The sequence below is a fragment of the Catharus ustulatus genome, chromosome Z (assembly GCF_009819885.2).
Source record: "Catharus ustulatus isolate bCatUst1 chromosome Z, bCatUst1.pri.v2, whole genome shotgun sequence".
NCBI classification, from domain to species: domain Eukaryota; kingdom Metazoa; phylum Chordata; class Aves; order Passeriformes; family Turdidae; genus Catharus; species Catharus ustulatus.
In genome coordinates, this window is record NC_046262.2 from 46,141,133 (window position 1) to 46,157,310 (window position 16,178).

Consider the following 16,178-nt stretch of genomic DNA (forward strand, 5'->3'; position numbering starts at 1 on the left):
TCTATCAACCTCATCATCACCCCCACATGAATCAGAGAAGAAAGTGAAGCAATTGGAAATGTATTTGTCATAAGACAATAATTGCCCATCAGCTGCTCCATTTCTTTTTGGAGCTCATTGAAATTACAAAGTACCATATGGATATAAAGTTTAAGGGAAAGGAGATGATAACAAAATAAAACCTTAAAAGTTAATACTGCAATAAAATCATTCAGGGTTTATTTCAATGATAAGTCCTTCACTGCATGAATTATTTAATCAAACTGCTTTTAGTAGAACCCAAATATCAAACTATCTCTGCCTAAACCAGGTGTTAATACCCTTTGATTTTCTAGAAAAACACTGAGTTACATTAAAAATACATTTCAGGTCTAGTTTTGCATGACAGATATGTGATGAGTCAATGGATATGTATTATATTCTTCCTCTCAAGCATGCATCTCCTGCAGAGACAGCCGACTACAGAAGCTGCCTCTTACTGAGACCATCCTGTCTTTCTGACAAAGGTCCTTTTTAACTTGTTACTTAGTGATTGCTTTCTGTAATTTATAAAAATTTTTGCTCTGCTTGTGATAATTTCACAGGCTCTGAGCACCCTGACCCTGGTAGCCCCCAAGATCAGAAGTCAAGTGTTGTTCTGAAACATCAGTGTGCTTCATATCAGAGTAGAACAGAAGTGAAGAAATATCCACCAGTGTGACAAGAGAAACAGGCACAATGAGAATGACACCTTGGTTATCTGTTACCCAGGCCACCTCAAGCCATTGATCGAAATGTGAAGAAAAAACTCTCCAAGACTCCTTCAAGTCAGCATTCTGTTTAGGAAACACTGAGGAAAGTCTCCAGTTGATTCTCATTCCTACTCTCTAATGCAGGTATGTATCTTTGGGCATCTGGTGGCCCAAACAATGTGGCTTTACAGAACCTACAGAAATTCTGCTTTACTTTGGACTCTCAAGTTATACCAGAGTAACCTGGGCCGAAACACAGAGCAGTTGAAAATCACAACTCAGGAACGTCAAGACAGAACAATTGCTCCCTAACATTCATGACATCTCAAGAGCAACAGGCACATGCATCACCACAAGTTTTGCCCAAAGATACAGTTACAGAAGGAATTATTCACCTTCAAGGTCTCTTGAACATTTAATTTTGAGACTATTTATTGAGCAGGTAATAAAATATTTGTGAAAAATGATCAGTTCTCAAACTATCTCAGATCACAAAATGAACTGTTTCTCAACTCTCAAACCTGTACACCTCATGTGTTATTTTGTACATACTCTTCCAGAACTGCAGAGAAAGTGAAAATGGCATAAATTTCAACAACAACAAAAAAGGGGGTTCCCTTTTAATAACAATCCCGTCATCTTGATTGTTATTGCTACTTGGAGTAGTGCAAGACTAAAATCAACACACTCATGCATGCTTTTTCTTAACTAAGGCATTAATCTTATGTTCAGGCAGGAAACACCTCAAACAACTTTCAGTTAGATTACAGTAATTTCACGAATACAAGCCGCAGCAATTTGACAAAAATTTTGGTGGAAACCCGGAAGTGCAGCTAATACTCGGGGGCAGTTAATATGTGAATAATTTTCTGACATTTACAACCCCAGGCGTGCCAGCCAGGGCGCCGAGCCAAGCACCTGCCAGTAAAAGCCGGCATCTAGCGATTGTTACAAAGTGTTACCCTGTTGCCCTGGCTCCCTGCAGGCAGCACGGGGGGCGGGGAGAGAGGCAGGAGTGCTCTCTTCTTCCCTCCTTCGCCGCAGCCCAGGGGAGAGACAGGGGATGCCCCACGCCGCCATTGCCGCGGCTCGGGGAGGAGCGGGGGGGCTCTGCCCCCGCCCTCCGCCGTCGTGGCGGGAGCAGGGGGTGCTCCGTGCCCGGCCGGCGCCGCGGCGGGAGTGGGGCCGGGGCGAGCGGACCCAGAGGCGGCGGCCAGCCCCGAGCAGCCCCATCGAGTTGGGCCACCTGGCCCTGTCAGCAGCCCCTAGCGGGCCGAGCCTGCACAGCCTTAGTTGAGCCAGTAAACCCCCCACCATGCCGCGGTTCTGTTAGTATTTGGCAACTTTGTTGCATGCGGGTCCTCGCTGCGAACAACAAAGCGGTTTATATTCAGGTGCGGCTTATTTATGGACAAAGAACGAAATATTTGCCAACACCCAGAGATGCGGCTTATACTCAGTGCGGCTTGTATTCGTGAATTTACTGCAAGCTAATGTGTTGTAGACAAAAGATATACATATATGTCTGCTATCTCCTGTGTCTTTGTAATGCTCTGCAATTTACCTTTCCACAATAATTAGGACTTTTTGACTTTTGCTACAAGAAACTACTTTTTTGTAGTTTTCTTCAATAAAACACATCCTGTTTACACTACTGTCTTAAAATCATAGGAGGTGACTGCAGCTACACTGACAGAACAGTATACAAGTTTAACAGGCAGCTTGGTATACCACACGGGGTTGAGAGATGTGCCTTTAGAGAGAAGAGTGAAAGACTGACAAACTAGATGTTTAGCAGTCTCAGCATCAGATGTAGAGCAGCTTTATAGTGAACAAGGTTTTTCCCATCTTATATCACTGCAAAGCCTTAATAAATGGGGAAACAAAAGTCTTTCCAGCAAGTTCTGCAGACCTTTGTAGAAAGACTGCAAAAACTGCATAAAACTGTTAAATTTCCCCACATGTTCAGTTCCAATCTGTATACAAAAAGCTGCATTTGTTACTGCGACTTCACTTTAAAATTGTTTTTATATGTCCTTACTCTCATATGTCCCCAGGTCTTCCTGCCCCACAGCAGAAACTGGTGCCTTTCAGTACACAATCTGGACAAACAGGATGCAGCATGTTCTGCTTCCTCACAGTCTTTCAGGTTCATACACACTTGGGATCTTACTGTCTTATTTAAAAATCAGAAAAGAAGCAACCTTCTGGTTGCAAAGAAATCCTGACCAACCTGTAGATAACCACTGGTTCAGTTGTTTCTACCTGGCTACTTTCAAGAAGATGATCAAAATGAATGTAGAAAATCTGTGACAGTCTTCAGGAAATAAGGCAATGGAGAATTCGCACTTACCAACTCTACAAAGGCAAGTCCACCATAGCTGTGAGCAACAAAAAACACATTCTCTGCAGCTGACTGGGAAATAAAATGGTCCCAAACATAAATTGCATGTTCTTCAGGAGAGCCATTATCCTGCAAGAAGAAATTATGTTTGTGACAATTATCTTTTAAAAAATGGCAATTCTGTCTAAAAGCAATGCGTTCTTATATATTAGAATGTTTTGTTAAAACAAAGATAAAATGAGTACAGCAATTTCACGATTATAAGCTGCACCATTTTAACTAAAGTTTTGGTCCGTACCCAGAAGTGCAGCTTGTACTCTGGAGTGGTTTATATATGAACGACGTTCAGAAACTTTCCAACCTGGAAGTGAGAGCCTGAAGCAGCCCTGAGCTGAGCCGGAGCCCACGCGGCCCCAGTGGCGAGGTGGCGCCGCTGATCCGAGCCCATGATATTCCTCTGTATTTTTTCTGTGTTTTCAGTCTTGTGCAGCTGCGCGGCTCCCTGCCCGCCTGCCCACCCGGCTGCCTGCCCACCCGGCTCTCCAGTTGCCTGCCTCTCCGTCTGTGTGGCTCTCTGCTTGCCCCACAGTTGCCTACCTGCCCACCCGCCTGGCTCCCCGCCTGCCCACGCGGCCGCCTGGCTCTCCAGACACCTGGCTCCCCGCCCATCCGCATGGCTGCCCGGCTCCCCGCCCACCTGCGTGGTTGCCTGGCTCTCCGGTCGTCTGCGTGGCTGCCCGGCTCTCCGGCCACCCGCATGGCTGCCCGCCTCCCCGCCTGCCCGCATGGTTGCCCGCTCCCCGCCCACCCGTGTGGCCGTCCGGCTTCTCGTCCACCCACCTGCCTGCCTGCCTGCCCGCGCGGCTGTGCAGCTGCCCAGTTGAGTGGTTATTTAAAGGCAATGCAGATTCGTTGGAAATGCTTGTAAAATGACCACACTATTGTTCGTATCTTTTTCCGCTTGTTAATAAAACTTGCAGGATACGCTGCCGCAGCTATTGTCTGTATATTTTTCACTTGGAAATAATGTTTCCAAGGTCGGCACCTGCTGGTAAACCCTGCGATCCCATGATTCTGTTACTAATTGGCAACTTTGTGAAAGTTCACTGTGAATGGAAGTGCGGCTTATAATCAGGTGCACCTTATATATTGACGAAGACCTAAATGTTGCTGACATCTGGACATGTGGCTTATAATCAGGTGCAGCTTATAATTGTGAAATTACTGTACACACTAGTATCAAAAAGAGAATAGATTCTTTTGCTCACATAAAGAAAATTCAAGATTGCAATTTAAAGGCAGTAAAACTGTTACTTTTTGGGCTGACTTTAAAAAGTATAACAAGAATTACTAATCTGCAAAATTTTGTGTAAATACCATGATGACAATTCTGCTAAACAGACGTATTCATAGCAGTTATGAGCTACAGCTCGGGTTTTCATTCTTTTGACAGCTCTTTGTCAAATGTTTGTTCACTGAGGGTTTGTTTAAACTACTTATGCCTTAGATTGGTAAATAAAAACAGGTAGGAACAATATAAATATGTGATTGGACAATAACTGAGGTTGGTAAAGACCTGTAATTTCAGGTTTTACTTTTGTTTTCATACTACGAGCCACTGGAAACTTGAATTAAGATTAAAATTATGGTATTTGCAACTACTCTTTTAAATCCTACATTTTGTGACTGTAGTCTATGAGATATGGTGCAAACAAAACACCTCTAGTCTGGTGGTAGCTATTACTTTGGAGTTTTTGGTAGGTAGAAGACCATGTTTTCATATTATTGAGCAGGATTTTGTCAAAACCACCCAGTAAAAGTGTCACAGAAAGTACTAGAGTGACACACATTGATTATAATGCACTCTCATCAAAACTCACAGTTGTGTATGTGTATCTTAGATGCTCTTGGAAAGACCTATACCCCTCTAGATTTTCCTTATTTCTTGGGTTGTTGAGGTGATAACTACAAATTTGGTCTAGTCTCAAGTGACAAGAATAAGATGTTCTGCTAGGCACCCTACTCCACCAGTATTTCACACACCCAGGATAATAAGGTTGGTTCTTTCCAGGCTTTTTAATGACAGAAAAAGTTGATCAATCAAGATCATGTAATTTCCTAAAATTTGCATCCCTTTGCTCTGTGCCAGCAACAACTTCACATCCTTAGTTAACTCAGACACAGACAACAAAACCTTGTTTCTTTAGGAAAAAGGAAGCACAAACCAGCAAAAGCCACTGGCAATCAGAATCTGCTAATTGCACAGTGCGAATTATTGAAATTTATCAAGAATGTTAAGGTGATCTAGATCTCAATTCTTCAATTCAGTTTTGGGGATTTAAGCTCTTATAATTGTCTAAAATGAGTGGGGAAGAGACACAACTAAAAGATGCGGCTGATTTTGGCTTCTACTTCTATTCTTATACCCTGTTTTCTAAGTAAGAGTGAGATGTCAACAGACCTTTTATGAATCCTCACTCAAAGTTTTTTGAAAAATGATGTGTTTTTCTGCTTCAGCAGCAGTGTTTATAAGACAGAAAAACCTGAATTTCTCTTATTTCTGAACAGATTCTGCTTTTCATTGACTATGACAAACATAGTTTTAACTAATTACGTATCATTTATTGTAAATATTTCAACTATTCTCAGTGTGAGAAAGGACATATTTCAAAACAGTTTGTTGATGTTTTGGAATTTGATTGTATAGATAGGTACAAAAAGTGAAGACTTCTCCTTTTGTGAGGAATGAGGGAAATTTTTAAAAAGAAATTACAAAAAGAAAGTAAGATTGACAAACCACTTATTAAAATAAAGCTGAAGGACAACTTGAACAGGAGTTTCCTATACAAAAGTGAAGTACTTTAAAATCTGTATGGAAAAAGCACATTAAAACACTGGAAAGTTTCAGGATTACTAATTTATCTAAAATACATACGTCAGTTATATATACAGGAGGTACTTATTTTTCAATAGTAATGTTGCCATTGATACGTTTAACAGCAATTTTTGTATAAGTATACACAATGCTATTTTAACAGTCTGAGGAAAAGAGGACTTTTTTTCTGCTTAATATAGCATTTACAGGTTACTTTGTATTTATTATTCTAAACACTGCTGGTAAAAGCACACAATTTTAGATTCCACAAGCCTAAAACAAGCAAAAAGCTTCTGAACTCAGGTCAAAAAAGCTTTCACCAATCAAAGCATAACCAGTCTAGTAAACTAAATTAATAGCTGCACAGCTTCACAGTCCAGTACAAAAACTCAACAGAATTCTGTAAAAGCAAAAAGAAACGAGCTAAAATGAGTTAAATATAGACTGCAACTTCCTTCATTATCAGATTAAAAAAGCCATAAAATATCAGGATAAACTGTCCCTTAGGAAGGTAAGAAAAGTACATATGCATAAGAAGGCGCTTGGAGTAGTCCTATATGTTTAGAAGAAAAGCTCTTTTGTCAGAGCACCTGCTTATTTTTCCCCCTTGTTAACAAGCCCATATTACAAACACCTCAGAACTGGCACCAGGTCTGTATGTGGAACATCCAGCTGCAGGAAAGCACAGCTGATCTCCTTAGGACTTCCAGTTGCACTGGGTCTGAGTGGTTTAACCTCTACTCCCTGGCTTGGATTAAATTATATGACTGGATGCTGCATTTTCAGCATGAAAGGTGACAGTCTTAGGCGGCTGTTGCTTTCTTTAATTTCACAGTAGCTAAACTGAATGCACTTATATAGAACATTGTTAAATTATTTGATAGAGAAGGGGTCTCCTGGTCAGAGTTTACATAATTATCTACACAAGTTTACAGAAATGAATGGACATTAGCCTGGAGAAATAACACTATGCACCTCAAAAGGCACCTTGGGTTGAATGCATTCTTGTTTGTGAAACAGACTGGGATGGAAAGGTGCTGGAAAACGTGAACTTAGATTTCCCACTGCTGACATTTGGTCACCTGTAATGGGTAATTCTATGTCAAAATAAGTAGTCTAGTTCTTCAGAGCTGTGGAAGTCATAGTCATGGGTCTCCATCCCTGAAAACCCTTCCTCTTGATCAATAATTAGACGTGAAAGGAAAAAAAGATTAAGCACCATATGATTTGAGAAGTGTGCAATGTTAATTCAACACAAAGGAGCCCAAACAAGGCTATTCCTGGGCCATCCATTTGGCAGAAATCCGGAGGGAGTGAACTCAGATTTTGGTCTGCCATTTTTTCCAGTATGGCTGGAGCTAGGAGTTGAAAGGTACATAACATTTTAATGGTTGGAGCCATTAGGTATACACAGATAAACAGATTGCACACCGTGAATACATTATTACATTCAGTTGCATTCAAAAAATTTACCAATGTAATACCACAGTAATTATTAACAATAATAATTAATAATACCAGGTTGGAGTGATGCAGCAACTGAAGCCTTATCAACTATGCCAGATTCTAACACCTAGACATTGCAAGGCCTGCGATTATGATAGACTACCTGAGTCGATAACACATGGAATTGTCTAAACAACATTTGCATATTTGTGCAATTATTTCCTAAGGTTAATTAGATCCTGCAAAGCAGCTTGCCCTTTGAGACTGCTTACTGTGACTGTTTCACGTATTTAGTGTTTCAGCGCCAAATTTCAGTTTGGGCTTTGGGCTCTTTTTTCCCCCCGAAGTAACCTGTTGCCAGAAATTTACAGATGGGGCAAGATCTGGAGGCCTTGAACCACCATTAGCTTTACTGAGGCAAAGCAGCTCAGATCCCCATCTGAAACTTCCAATACATCAAAACTAAATAAAGTCAAATAAAGAAAAAAATAAAGACTAAGTAATTTAGTTTTCAGATCTGGTAACCTTCTACTTTCAGGTTTTTTTTAAAATCAAGCAGTAGGAATCACATTATTCTAAGACAAAGTAAAAGTGAAATGCACACAAATGGGGAAATATGCCATAGAAGTGAACAGCTTTTTAAGAATTTATTTGAAGATGGTTCCTCTAATTACCACTTATCACAGTGAAACAACTTCTAGCTCAGCAAGCTAATGTAACCAAATATGCTGCATGAGCTAAATATGGGAGAAAAGAACTGCACACTGGCTGGGAGGCAGAAGGCTCTGATCTCCTGCCCTTGGATGTGTTAGATCTTTCCCACCATTAACACTGTGACAGTCATATACAGTTCGTCCCACTGCCTCAGGGAGCCTTGGAGCAGGCAAACTTTTGTAATTCATCCCAACTCTTCCAAAAAATCATTAAATTTAATGTCATAGAGGTATAAAAATAACCTGTTACAACAGTACCCTTCATGACTACTAAATGATGCTTATCACCTCTTGTATTTTTCTCACTCCTTTTGCAAATATTTACCTTACATATGACAAAAAACTTTTTCACTAGGGAGGAACAAAATGAAATTTTACAATGGGTTACTACCATCAGAGCAGCTCCAAAATTTTCTCTGCAGGACATGCTCTAAGAGTTTTTTGTCATGGTTCAGGAATGTCACTTCCTAGTTTAGTGACCCCCCAAACAAGACTTCTCCAAACCAGAAACCACTCCTCCCACTGCTCTTCTGGTGGGAGACATGAATGACAGAGGTTATGGGTTGAAATAAGAATTTACTGGAAACAGCAATGAGATAAGAAAACAAACACTAACAGTAACAATATTAATAAGAAAAGTATACAGAAAAGAGGGTGATTTACATGAAAAAAAAATGCTCACTGAGCCTGAGCTGACCCAGTGCAACCCCAAAAAAATGAACAAAATGGCAGACAGACCCTCCTCACTTGTGCTCTTCTTCCTGAATGCAAGTCATACCACCTTCTTCTGGAAAGCAAGAATTCCCCATTTCTGCCCCAACAGTGACAAGGGGTGATACAGAATAATAACCTAGACATGTTCTCATGGCTCCAGACTCCATTCTCTCACAGTTACTGCAAAAAAATTAACTCTGTCCTGGCTGAGAACCAGGATAGTTTTGAGGGCAAAAAAGACGAAACAAAGCAAAAAAAAAAAAAAAAAAACCAGTATGTGATTTTTCTCCCCACACCAAAGACAGTAGCTATGGCATTACAACCACAGAGGAATATTAAAGTAAGGAGTGGATATAAACTGAAAACAAGAAAGGAAGGAAGCAAGCATTTTGTTTTTATATATTTCTGCAGCATGAATATGTGAAAGTGTCTAACACAGGACATTTAACCAGATTTTGTCTTTAACTGAGAAATTCCAGTGTGTTAGGAAGTATCCCATCTACCTGAAAATCTTTTCTACCTTTTCAACCTCTGAGTTGGGAGAATTCTTGCACAGTTATTTGAAAAGGCTCCCTGCTCCAATACCTGAAGTGATCCCAGGAGGCAGCAGGACCTTTTAGTAACAATAGGAATGGTATTTCTGCTTTACTTACTGATGCAGACAACACTTATCGGTACACTATGTAGATGGAGATTGTAAACATGAAGATGGGTTGGCTCTTGCACAACTCTTAAATAACTGAGCTTTCAGGAAGCATGACAATAGCCATATCATAGCAGTATATTCTGTACAGGGACAATTGCAGGTGTGTGAAACCAGACAAAAGGATGCTGTAAAAACAAACACCAAGAGGAAAAGTGACAGTGGAGGCAAATTTACGCCAGATCTTAAATCTGACAACATGTATCTGAAATTCAATTTAGTAGGTCATGTAAAGAGCACAGGAAAGCAAGGACAATGAAGGCTGAGCAGTGAGTCAAGCAAGTTATTTTAGTTGCTGTGTCCTGAGTAATAAAGAGACAACTTGAGAGAAAACAAGAGGAGAAGAGATGAAATCACAGACAGTTGATACTTTGAAAGGCTGAACAGAGGACACATTGCTTTCCTCCTTTTATGTGCTGTGTATGGATTTTATTTGCATACCTGGCCATACTAAAACGACAAAACTCAGCAGAATTTGATCAGCTGTGCAGAGTGGGTTCATGGTTACCAATGTCTGGTGTAGCCCTATGGAAACAAAGAGCATTGAATCTGCACTGGTTCAACACTAAAATCATGTAAATGTATAAATGATGTTATTTTATTCAGCATCTGTATTCAGAAATTCCTTACTTATGAGCTTAGCAGAAATTAGATAATGAGTCTTCGGATGTAAAAATGTCAAACTCTTGCACTTGCAGGAAGAAGGGCTGAAATAAAAAATTATACTATTTTTTAAGGGCACTTTCCGAGGTGGGGGCCAGATACATACTCTGGCAATAGGCAGCAGCCAATTTTGAGACAGGAGAGACTGGGTATCACAATACCTAAGTCTGGTCATTTGTGGAGTTACAGGATATAAATAGCATAGCCAAGGTTGTTACTTGGCACATGCCTTCAGACAGCAATATGGCAAAGTGACTTGAGGTTGGTTTTTCTTTTTTGTATTACAGCTCTCAGTTTATTCCCAAATCTATTTGACGTGTTTCTGTTTCAATTTCTATTTTATTTGTGAACTGGGTTGGTGATGGAAGTGTTCCCAATATTGCTTATGACAGCCCAGTAACATTGTGTGCATAGAGTCAGCAGCACAAAGGAAGACCAGAAGCCTTATATATTGCAGTTAAATGTCCACAATGCTAAATTAAAGGTAGTCCCACCACCAAAACTGCCAAAAATTTATCATGAAAGCATGCAATCTCAACAGTCCTTCTCAATCAAGCAGTATTCCATGAAATATGCAGTATCTGGCATAACAAACAGCCAAATAAAAAATGCAAATAAAAATTGTATTGGTGGACTGATACAAAATGCGAATTTCCTCCACCAGTGCAGAGCAGATGAAGAGCTGGTTTGGGAAGAAGTGGTGATACCACCACTTTGCTATGGTACAACTCCTGAGGTTAGGCTTAAAATCACCAGTTTTAGCTAATGCAAGACCAATGTATAGCCATGATTTTTATGCTTTGTGTTTGGGCTCCTCCCCAGGGCTCCTGCTCTCCCCAGCTCCCACCACAATTACCATTGAAGATGGCTTCGAATCCTGTCCCACTTTTCCCCCTTCGAATGCAAGCTGCTCTTTCCCTGGTGAGAGTGGTCAGGAAATACAATTCAGACATATGCTATACATATATGTGGCAACAGAGCAAATCCTAACATGCTAGGGCAGTAGGAGGGAGTTACTTTTCTCCTTTATACTCCAACTTTATGGCACACAAGAGAAAAAAAAAGAAACTCCAAGATAGAAAAGCATTTTTCCAGCTAAACCCTCAATCACACAGCTCCTAACCAAAAACCTAGAGCTACTGGATTAAAAAAACCCAAACCACTCTCATCTCCTGTTTCCAAAGTGCTCCAATCACCTCTGCCCTGTTAGGAACAAGAAGGAAATCAAAACACTTTCCACTCTCTCGACCACAGGACCTGCCACCAAGACCTCATGTAAAATACTTAAACAGGTCTGAAACCTGCTTGACAATGCCCTAAAACCACAGAGAGACACTGTCAGTGCCCACAACTATTCTTCAGAGAGGTGCCTGTGGTCGCAGCTGCCTTATGTACCACTGATGCAAACCATACATCCTTTCTGGCAAATGTGGGCCTTCACAGCAGCCCTTCAGAGTACCACCATGTCAGAAGCATGTAAATGTTATATGATACACGAGCATTTTTAGAAGACTGATGTTGTATATGGAGTTTCTTAGGTTTTCAATGGAACTGAAAGTTAAGTGAGGTGAGCTTGGACATGGATTTGTGCAAAAATAATGAAAGCAGCAAACGTTATCTGTGTCCTTCACTCTGCAATATCTGATGCTCTCTGCATGGTGAAAACTGCTGCTACTCTATTCAAATGCTCTCCTTACTTCTTCAGTTTTTTATTTGGAAATTCAAGTTACTTTGTAACCTCTAAGGGTTTGCTGATTATAAAGGAAATCCCGGATTCACAGTTAAATTAATTAAGTCTCAAATATTATTATATTGTCCTGGTTAAAGCATCTGCTTGTCAGCCAGTGTAAGACAATTTTATCAGGCTGTTGAGTTCAAGTCTGGATTTTCCCATTATTACTTCTGCTGGAATCTGGCATGTCTTGCCATCACTACTCAGTTTCTTCTAGTAAAGTGCAGGAAAGGAGACCAAAACCAAGAAAAAAATCAGGCAAAATCAGTTACTTAGTGGCTCTTAATTATGATCTTCACCAATAGGCTAATTATGTTATTCTTAAGAGAAGAATGTAAGCAAGCACAAATACGATATTTGTCTTTTTCAGTCTGGGCACAAGAATATTGTTGACTGACTGAGATGTAAAAGTTGCAGAAGAAAATAAATAGGAAGAAGGAGAGTAATTAATCAGAGAGGGCTTTACTTGAGGAAAAAAAAAACAAACTGTTTTCCCTTTTAGCTCTGACAGACTTCTTTATTTTAGTGTATTTTTTCCCTTTTCTATATAATTTACAGGTTTCTAGGCAAAGGAAGGCTGAATTTGAAGCAGCATGTTCTGGCAAACAGCTTTGAAATCCTGCACGGAGAAACTCCTCAGACTGAAGACGTAATAACAATTCCTCAGATTAGTCCTATCTGCACAGTCATACCATGGCTATGGACAAATAGCTGTGCAGTTCACAAGAAAATCCCCATGCCATGATGATCTAAGCATTATCTGCCAATCTCTTGCGGGTGGACTTACACATTCAAATTTAAGTAACAACTACAGCAGCTCACAGACTGGGGCAGCTGCATTACAGTACTGCTATGGATATCTACATTTTACATTTTTTTACGTTTCCCTGTACTTTTTTCTTTCCAAACTACTCAATCTCGGGGATCAAGATTCTGCCAACAACGTATTTCTGCCTATAACATAATGAACCCCATCAAACGCTGCCTTTTGTACAATCAAATTATAGGAACAAAAGAGTATTTCTTAAACAAATCATCACATTGTACTTCACAGACTTCCTCCTTAGCAACCATTTTTCTTGTAATTAACAGAATAATTGTGAGGGCAAGTAAATAAAAATGAATACAATATTTCTATAAAAAGAACTATCTTTACAAGACACAGAGAGATCATGTCAGTCATTTAAATGATTGCATGCATTTTTCTCAACACTACAAGCAATTCCTTTGGAAATGAACGCATTTAAAACATTCAAAAACTCTTAATGGAAGCCATGCAGAAGCACTATTTTTCTACTTCCTATAGTACTTAAAAGTCTATTTTATTCTCCTGTTATGCTGCAATAAGAAACAGATTTTTTTTTATAACCATGCGTTATAAAAATACCACTTTTGCCAAAGAAAATCAGCCTTCCCCACCACAGGAAACAACGAATCTATACAAACTTCAATACATTTCAGTAAGATAACAACTTAGTATTTTCATTAACAGCTATGGTTTCAGAACAAACCTCAGCTGTAGTCTCTGCTACAGAGTTTATATCTTTTTGTGTGAATTAAATGAAATAGAATGGCTTTGCTCTGTACTGTTCTTCACTTCTCTATTTATTATATTCAAGAACGGTTATTTTAGTGGAAGAAAGATTTAACAGTCTCAAATCTATTTGATTTCTCTTAATAAAGACTGCAAAGTGTTCACTGCTTTAAGTAAACTAATATATTACTTACTTACGGCACAGTTAAAAAGATTTGCTGAAGTGCCTTAATATGTAAAGAACTATAGCTAATTGTATTTGAAGTAACTGTAATTAGCTTATAAAGCAATTATCTAAAGACAAACACAATCTGAAATTCAGATTTAAATCTTCTGTTGGTTCTGATTTCAATAAGCTGTAAAGTTGAATGTTTAGCTATTTAACCCTCAATTCTGCTTCTCCATTTTCCTGCGCAGATGCACCTCTGTTATTTTTCACAATAACGTACCCTAGGAATGATCTTTCATCCCTATGAGTTGCTACACAACCTCAGAACTTGCCTGTCATACCTCTGTCTTGAACTCTGTGACTCCTTCGTGTCGATTATTTCATTAAAACAGGCTCTTTTCCACACAGATTAGCAAGGCCGTTCACATTGCAGCAGTGGTGCATCGCTGTTGTCAAAGATCATGAGATATTAGATCAACAGCCATTTTCTTCTAACACGTTGCAATTTTTTTTAACAACTCAAAACATCCAATTACATAACAGACAGCTTGGCTGTATTTTAAATTAGCACAGATGCTAAAGCCAGGAAATGTAATTCTCGGGATATCAGAACAAAAAGTTCAAAGTGAAAAAGAATTCTTATATACCATAAGATTATCAGGACTAGACTGTTACACTGTGACCTTCCTGGTGTCTAGCTTATCTGACAATATTTTGCAGAGTATTGTTTCAAATCAATAACTAATTAACAAAGTACAAAAGAAGTTGTACTGTTTTTGAGTCTCTTTGTTAAAAATGGCTTTTGGTTGCACATGGGCAGAAAGGTCACTTCTATGACATCTTCAGGACTCTTCCAACACCTTGCCACTGTCAGATTAAATTTTAGCAATTAACTGTCATAAATGAAAACAGAAGTACATTTGTTACAGCAGGTTGTCGTAATGACACAGTGAAGTTGTTTTGATATGAATTTTTTCCACCAACCCTCTATGATATCTTAATTTTTTTGGTTGACCTAACTGGAAAATTGGGAGCAATCTTGTAACTCAGGTGGCATAGGCCAAACATTGGGAGTCTTATTGAGATTACAGACTGAACAACAATAGAACAGAAATTCCAGAGAGAACTGAAGATCCTGAGAATATGTATTTTATATTAAATATGTAATATATATCTATGCTGTGGTGTGGGATAAGAAAAATAAACCCTTGAAAAATCACATGGATGCCACTTTTGTTACTGTTATAAATGGTCCTTGATGCCATGTAAATCCATTATTAGAAAAAAAAAATTATTTGATGTATTTTAAGATTAAGTGGATTGAACAACTGCAGCCTTCTCCCATTCAAACCACTAGTTTTGGAAACATGGATCTTACCGAAATTTAAGACAAACATTTCTGTTCTTTTAGCTCCTTTCTTTGAACTCCTCTGTATTCCAATGCACATGTCCATCTTACAGATTAGTCCTCTGACATTTATAATCTCAGGTCTGAGTTTGCTAAAAGCCATTACATCAGGATGGAAAGAGACAACAAAAGAGACAATCCTAACAAAAGTTGTCTGGATAAGCAGAAGAACAGAAGCAGGACAGACTACATCCTGCACTGGAGAAGAAAAGAACTGTGCAGAATAGATCTGGACAACTGCAGAATCTGTCCTTAATGGTGTCAGTAGAAAAACTGTTACGCCAAGAAATCTCTGTGTAACTAGTCTCTACTCCTGGTTGCCCTTTAGGAGCTGATTAACTAGATCTTCAGGCTAACAGAGACTCTGGAAGAGCTGTGACAACTCTTATAATAAGCAGCAGAGCACTGTTTAACAATCTATGTTTAAAATATTTTTCTATTTTTGTTGTTAGCTCTATTAGAGCAAATGTTTTCTATACTAACACATTCTAAACCTTAAATCTTGTTAAGTAATAAAAATGAAAATGAGTGGTAAGAACTCACAGTTGCCAGGTACCAGACTTCTTGGAAATCCTCCATACTGTGATCACATTCAGTGTATCCTAGTACAGTGACCAAATACCCAAGCAGCATGGACTTGTTTGGAGGTGGAAGCATCCATACAAAACCAGACGAAAGTTTCTTAAGTACAGTAATTTCACGAGTATAAGGCGCACTTTTGAGTGTTGGCAAATTTCCACCTTTGTCCATATATAATGCGCACTGGACTATAAGGTGCACTTTTTTTTTTTTTTTTTTTTTTTAAGTGAGGATCTGTGTGCAACAAAGTAATGAATTAGCAATGGAATTGTTCTATCGCGGTGTTTACTGGCTCGGCTTGGGGCCAGGCAGACTCGGCTCCACTCGGGGCTGCCGCTTGAGCCGGGTGGGCTCAGCTCGGCTCAGGGCTGCTGCGGGCTCGCACTTCCGGGTTGGCAAATTTCTGAACTTTGTCCATATATCAGGTGCTCTGGGGTATAAGGTGCACTTCCGGGTTTGGACCAAAATTTTAGTCAAAAGGATGCACCTTAGACGTGTGAAATTACTGTAATTAGCAACTCTTCATGAATATGGGCACAGGTGTAAGAGATGAAGTGAAGCAGGGTT

At 39.5% G+C, this 16,178-nt stretch overlaps 1 protein-coding gene across 8 annotated transcripts in view; it reads right to left on the reverse strand.

Annotated features, from left to right (window-relative positions):
* FAM172A (family with sequence similarity 172 member A) overlaps window positions 1-16,178 on the reverse strand; it is a 298,225-nt gene that overhangs the window by 112,812 nt on the left and 169,235 nt on the right. For all 8 annotated transcript variants that reach the window (XM_033084694.1, XM_033084695.1, XM_033084699.1 and 5 more), the window contains exon 8: window positions 3,085-3,204. In XM_033084694.1, the coding sequence (XP_032940585.1) occupies window positions 3,085-3,204 (120 nt within the window). The remainder of the gene's footprint in view (window positions 1-3,084; window positions 3,205-16,178) is intronic.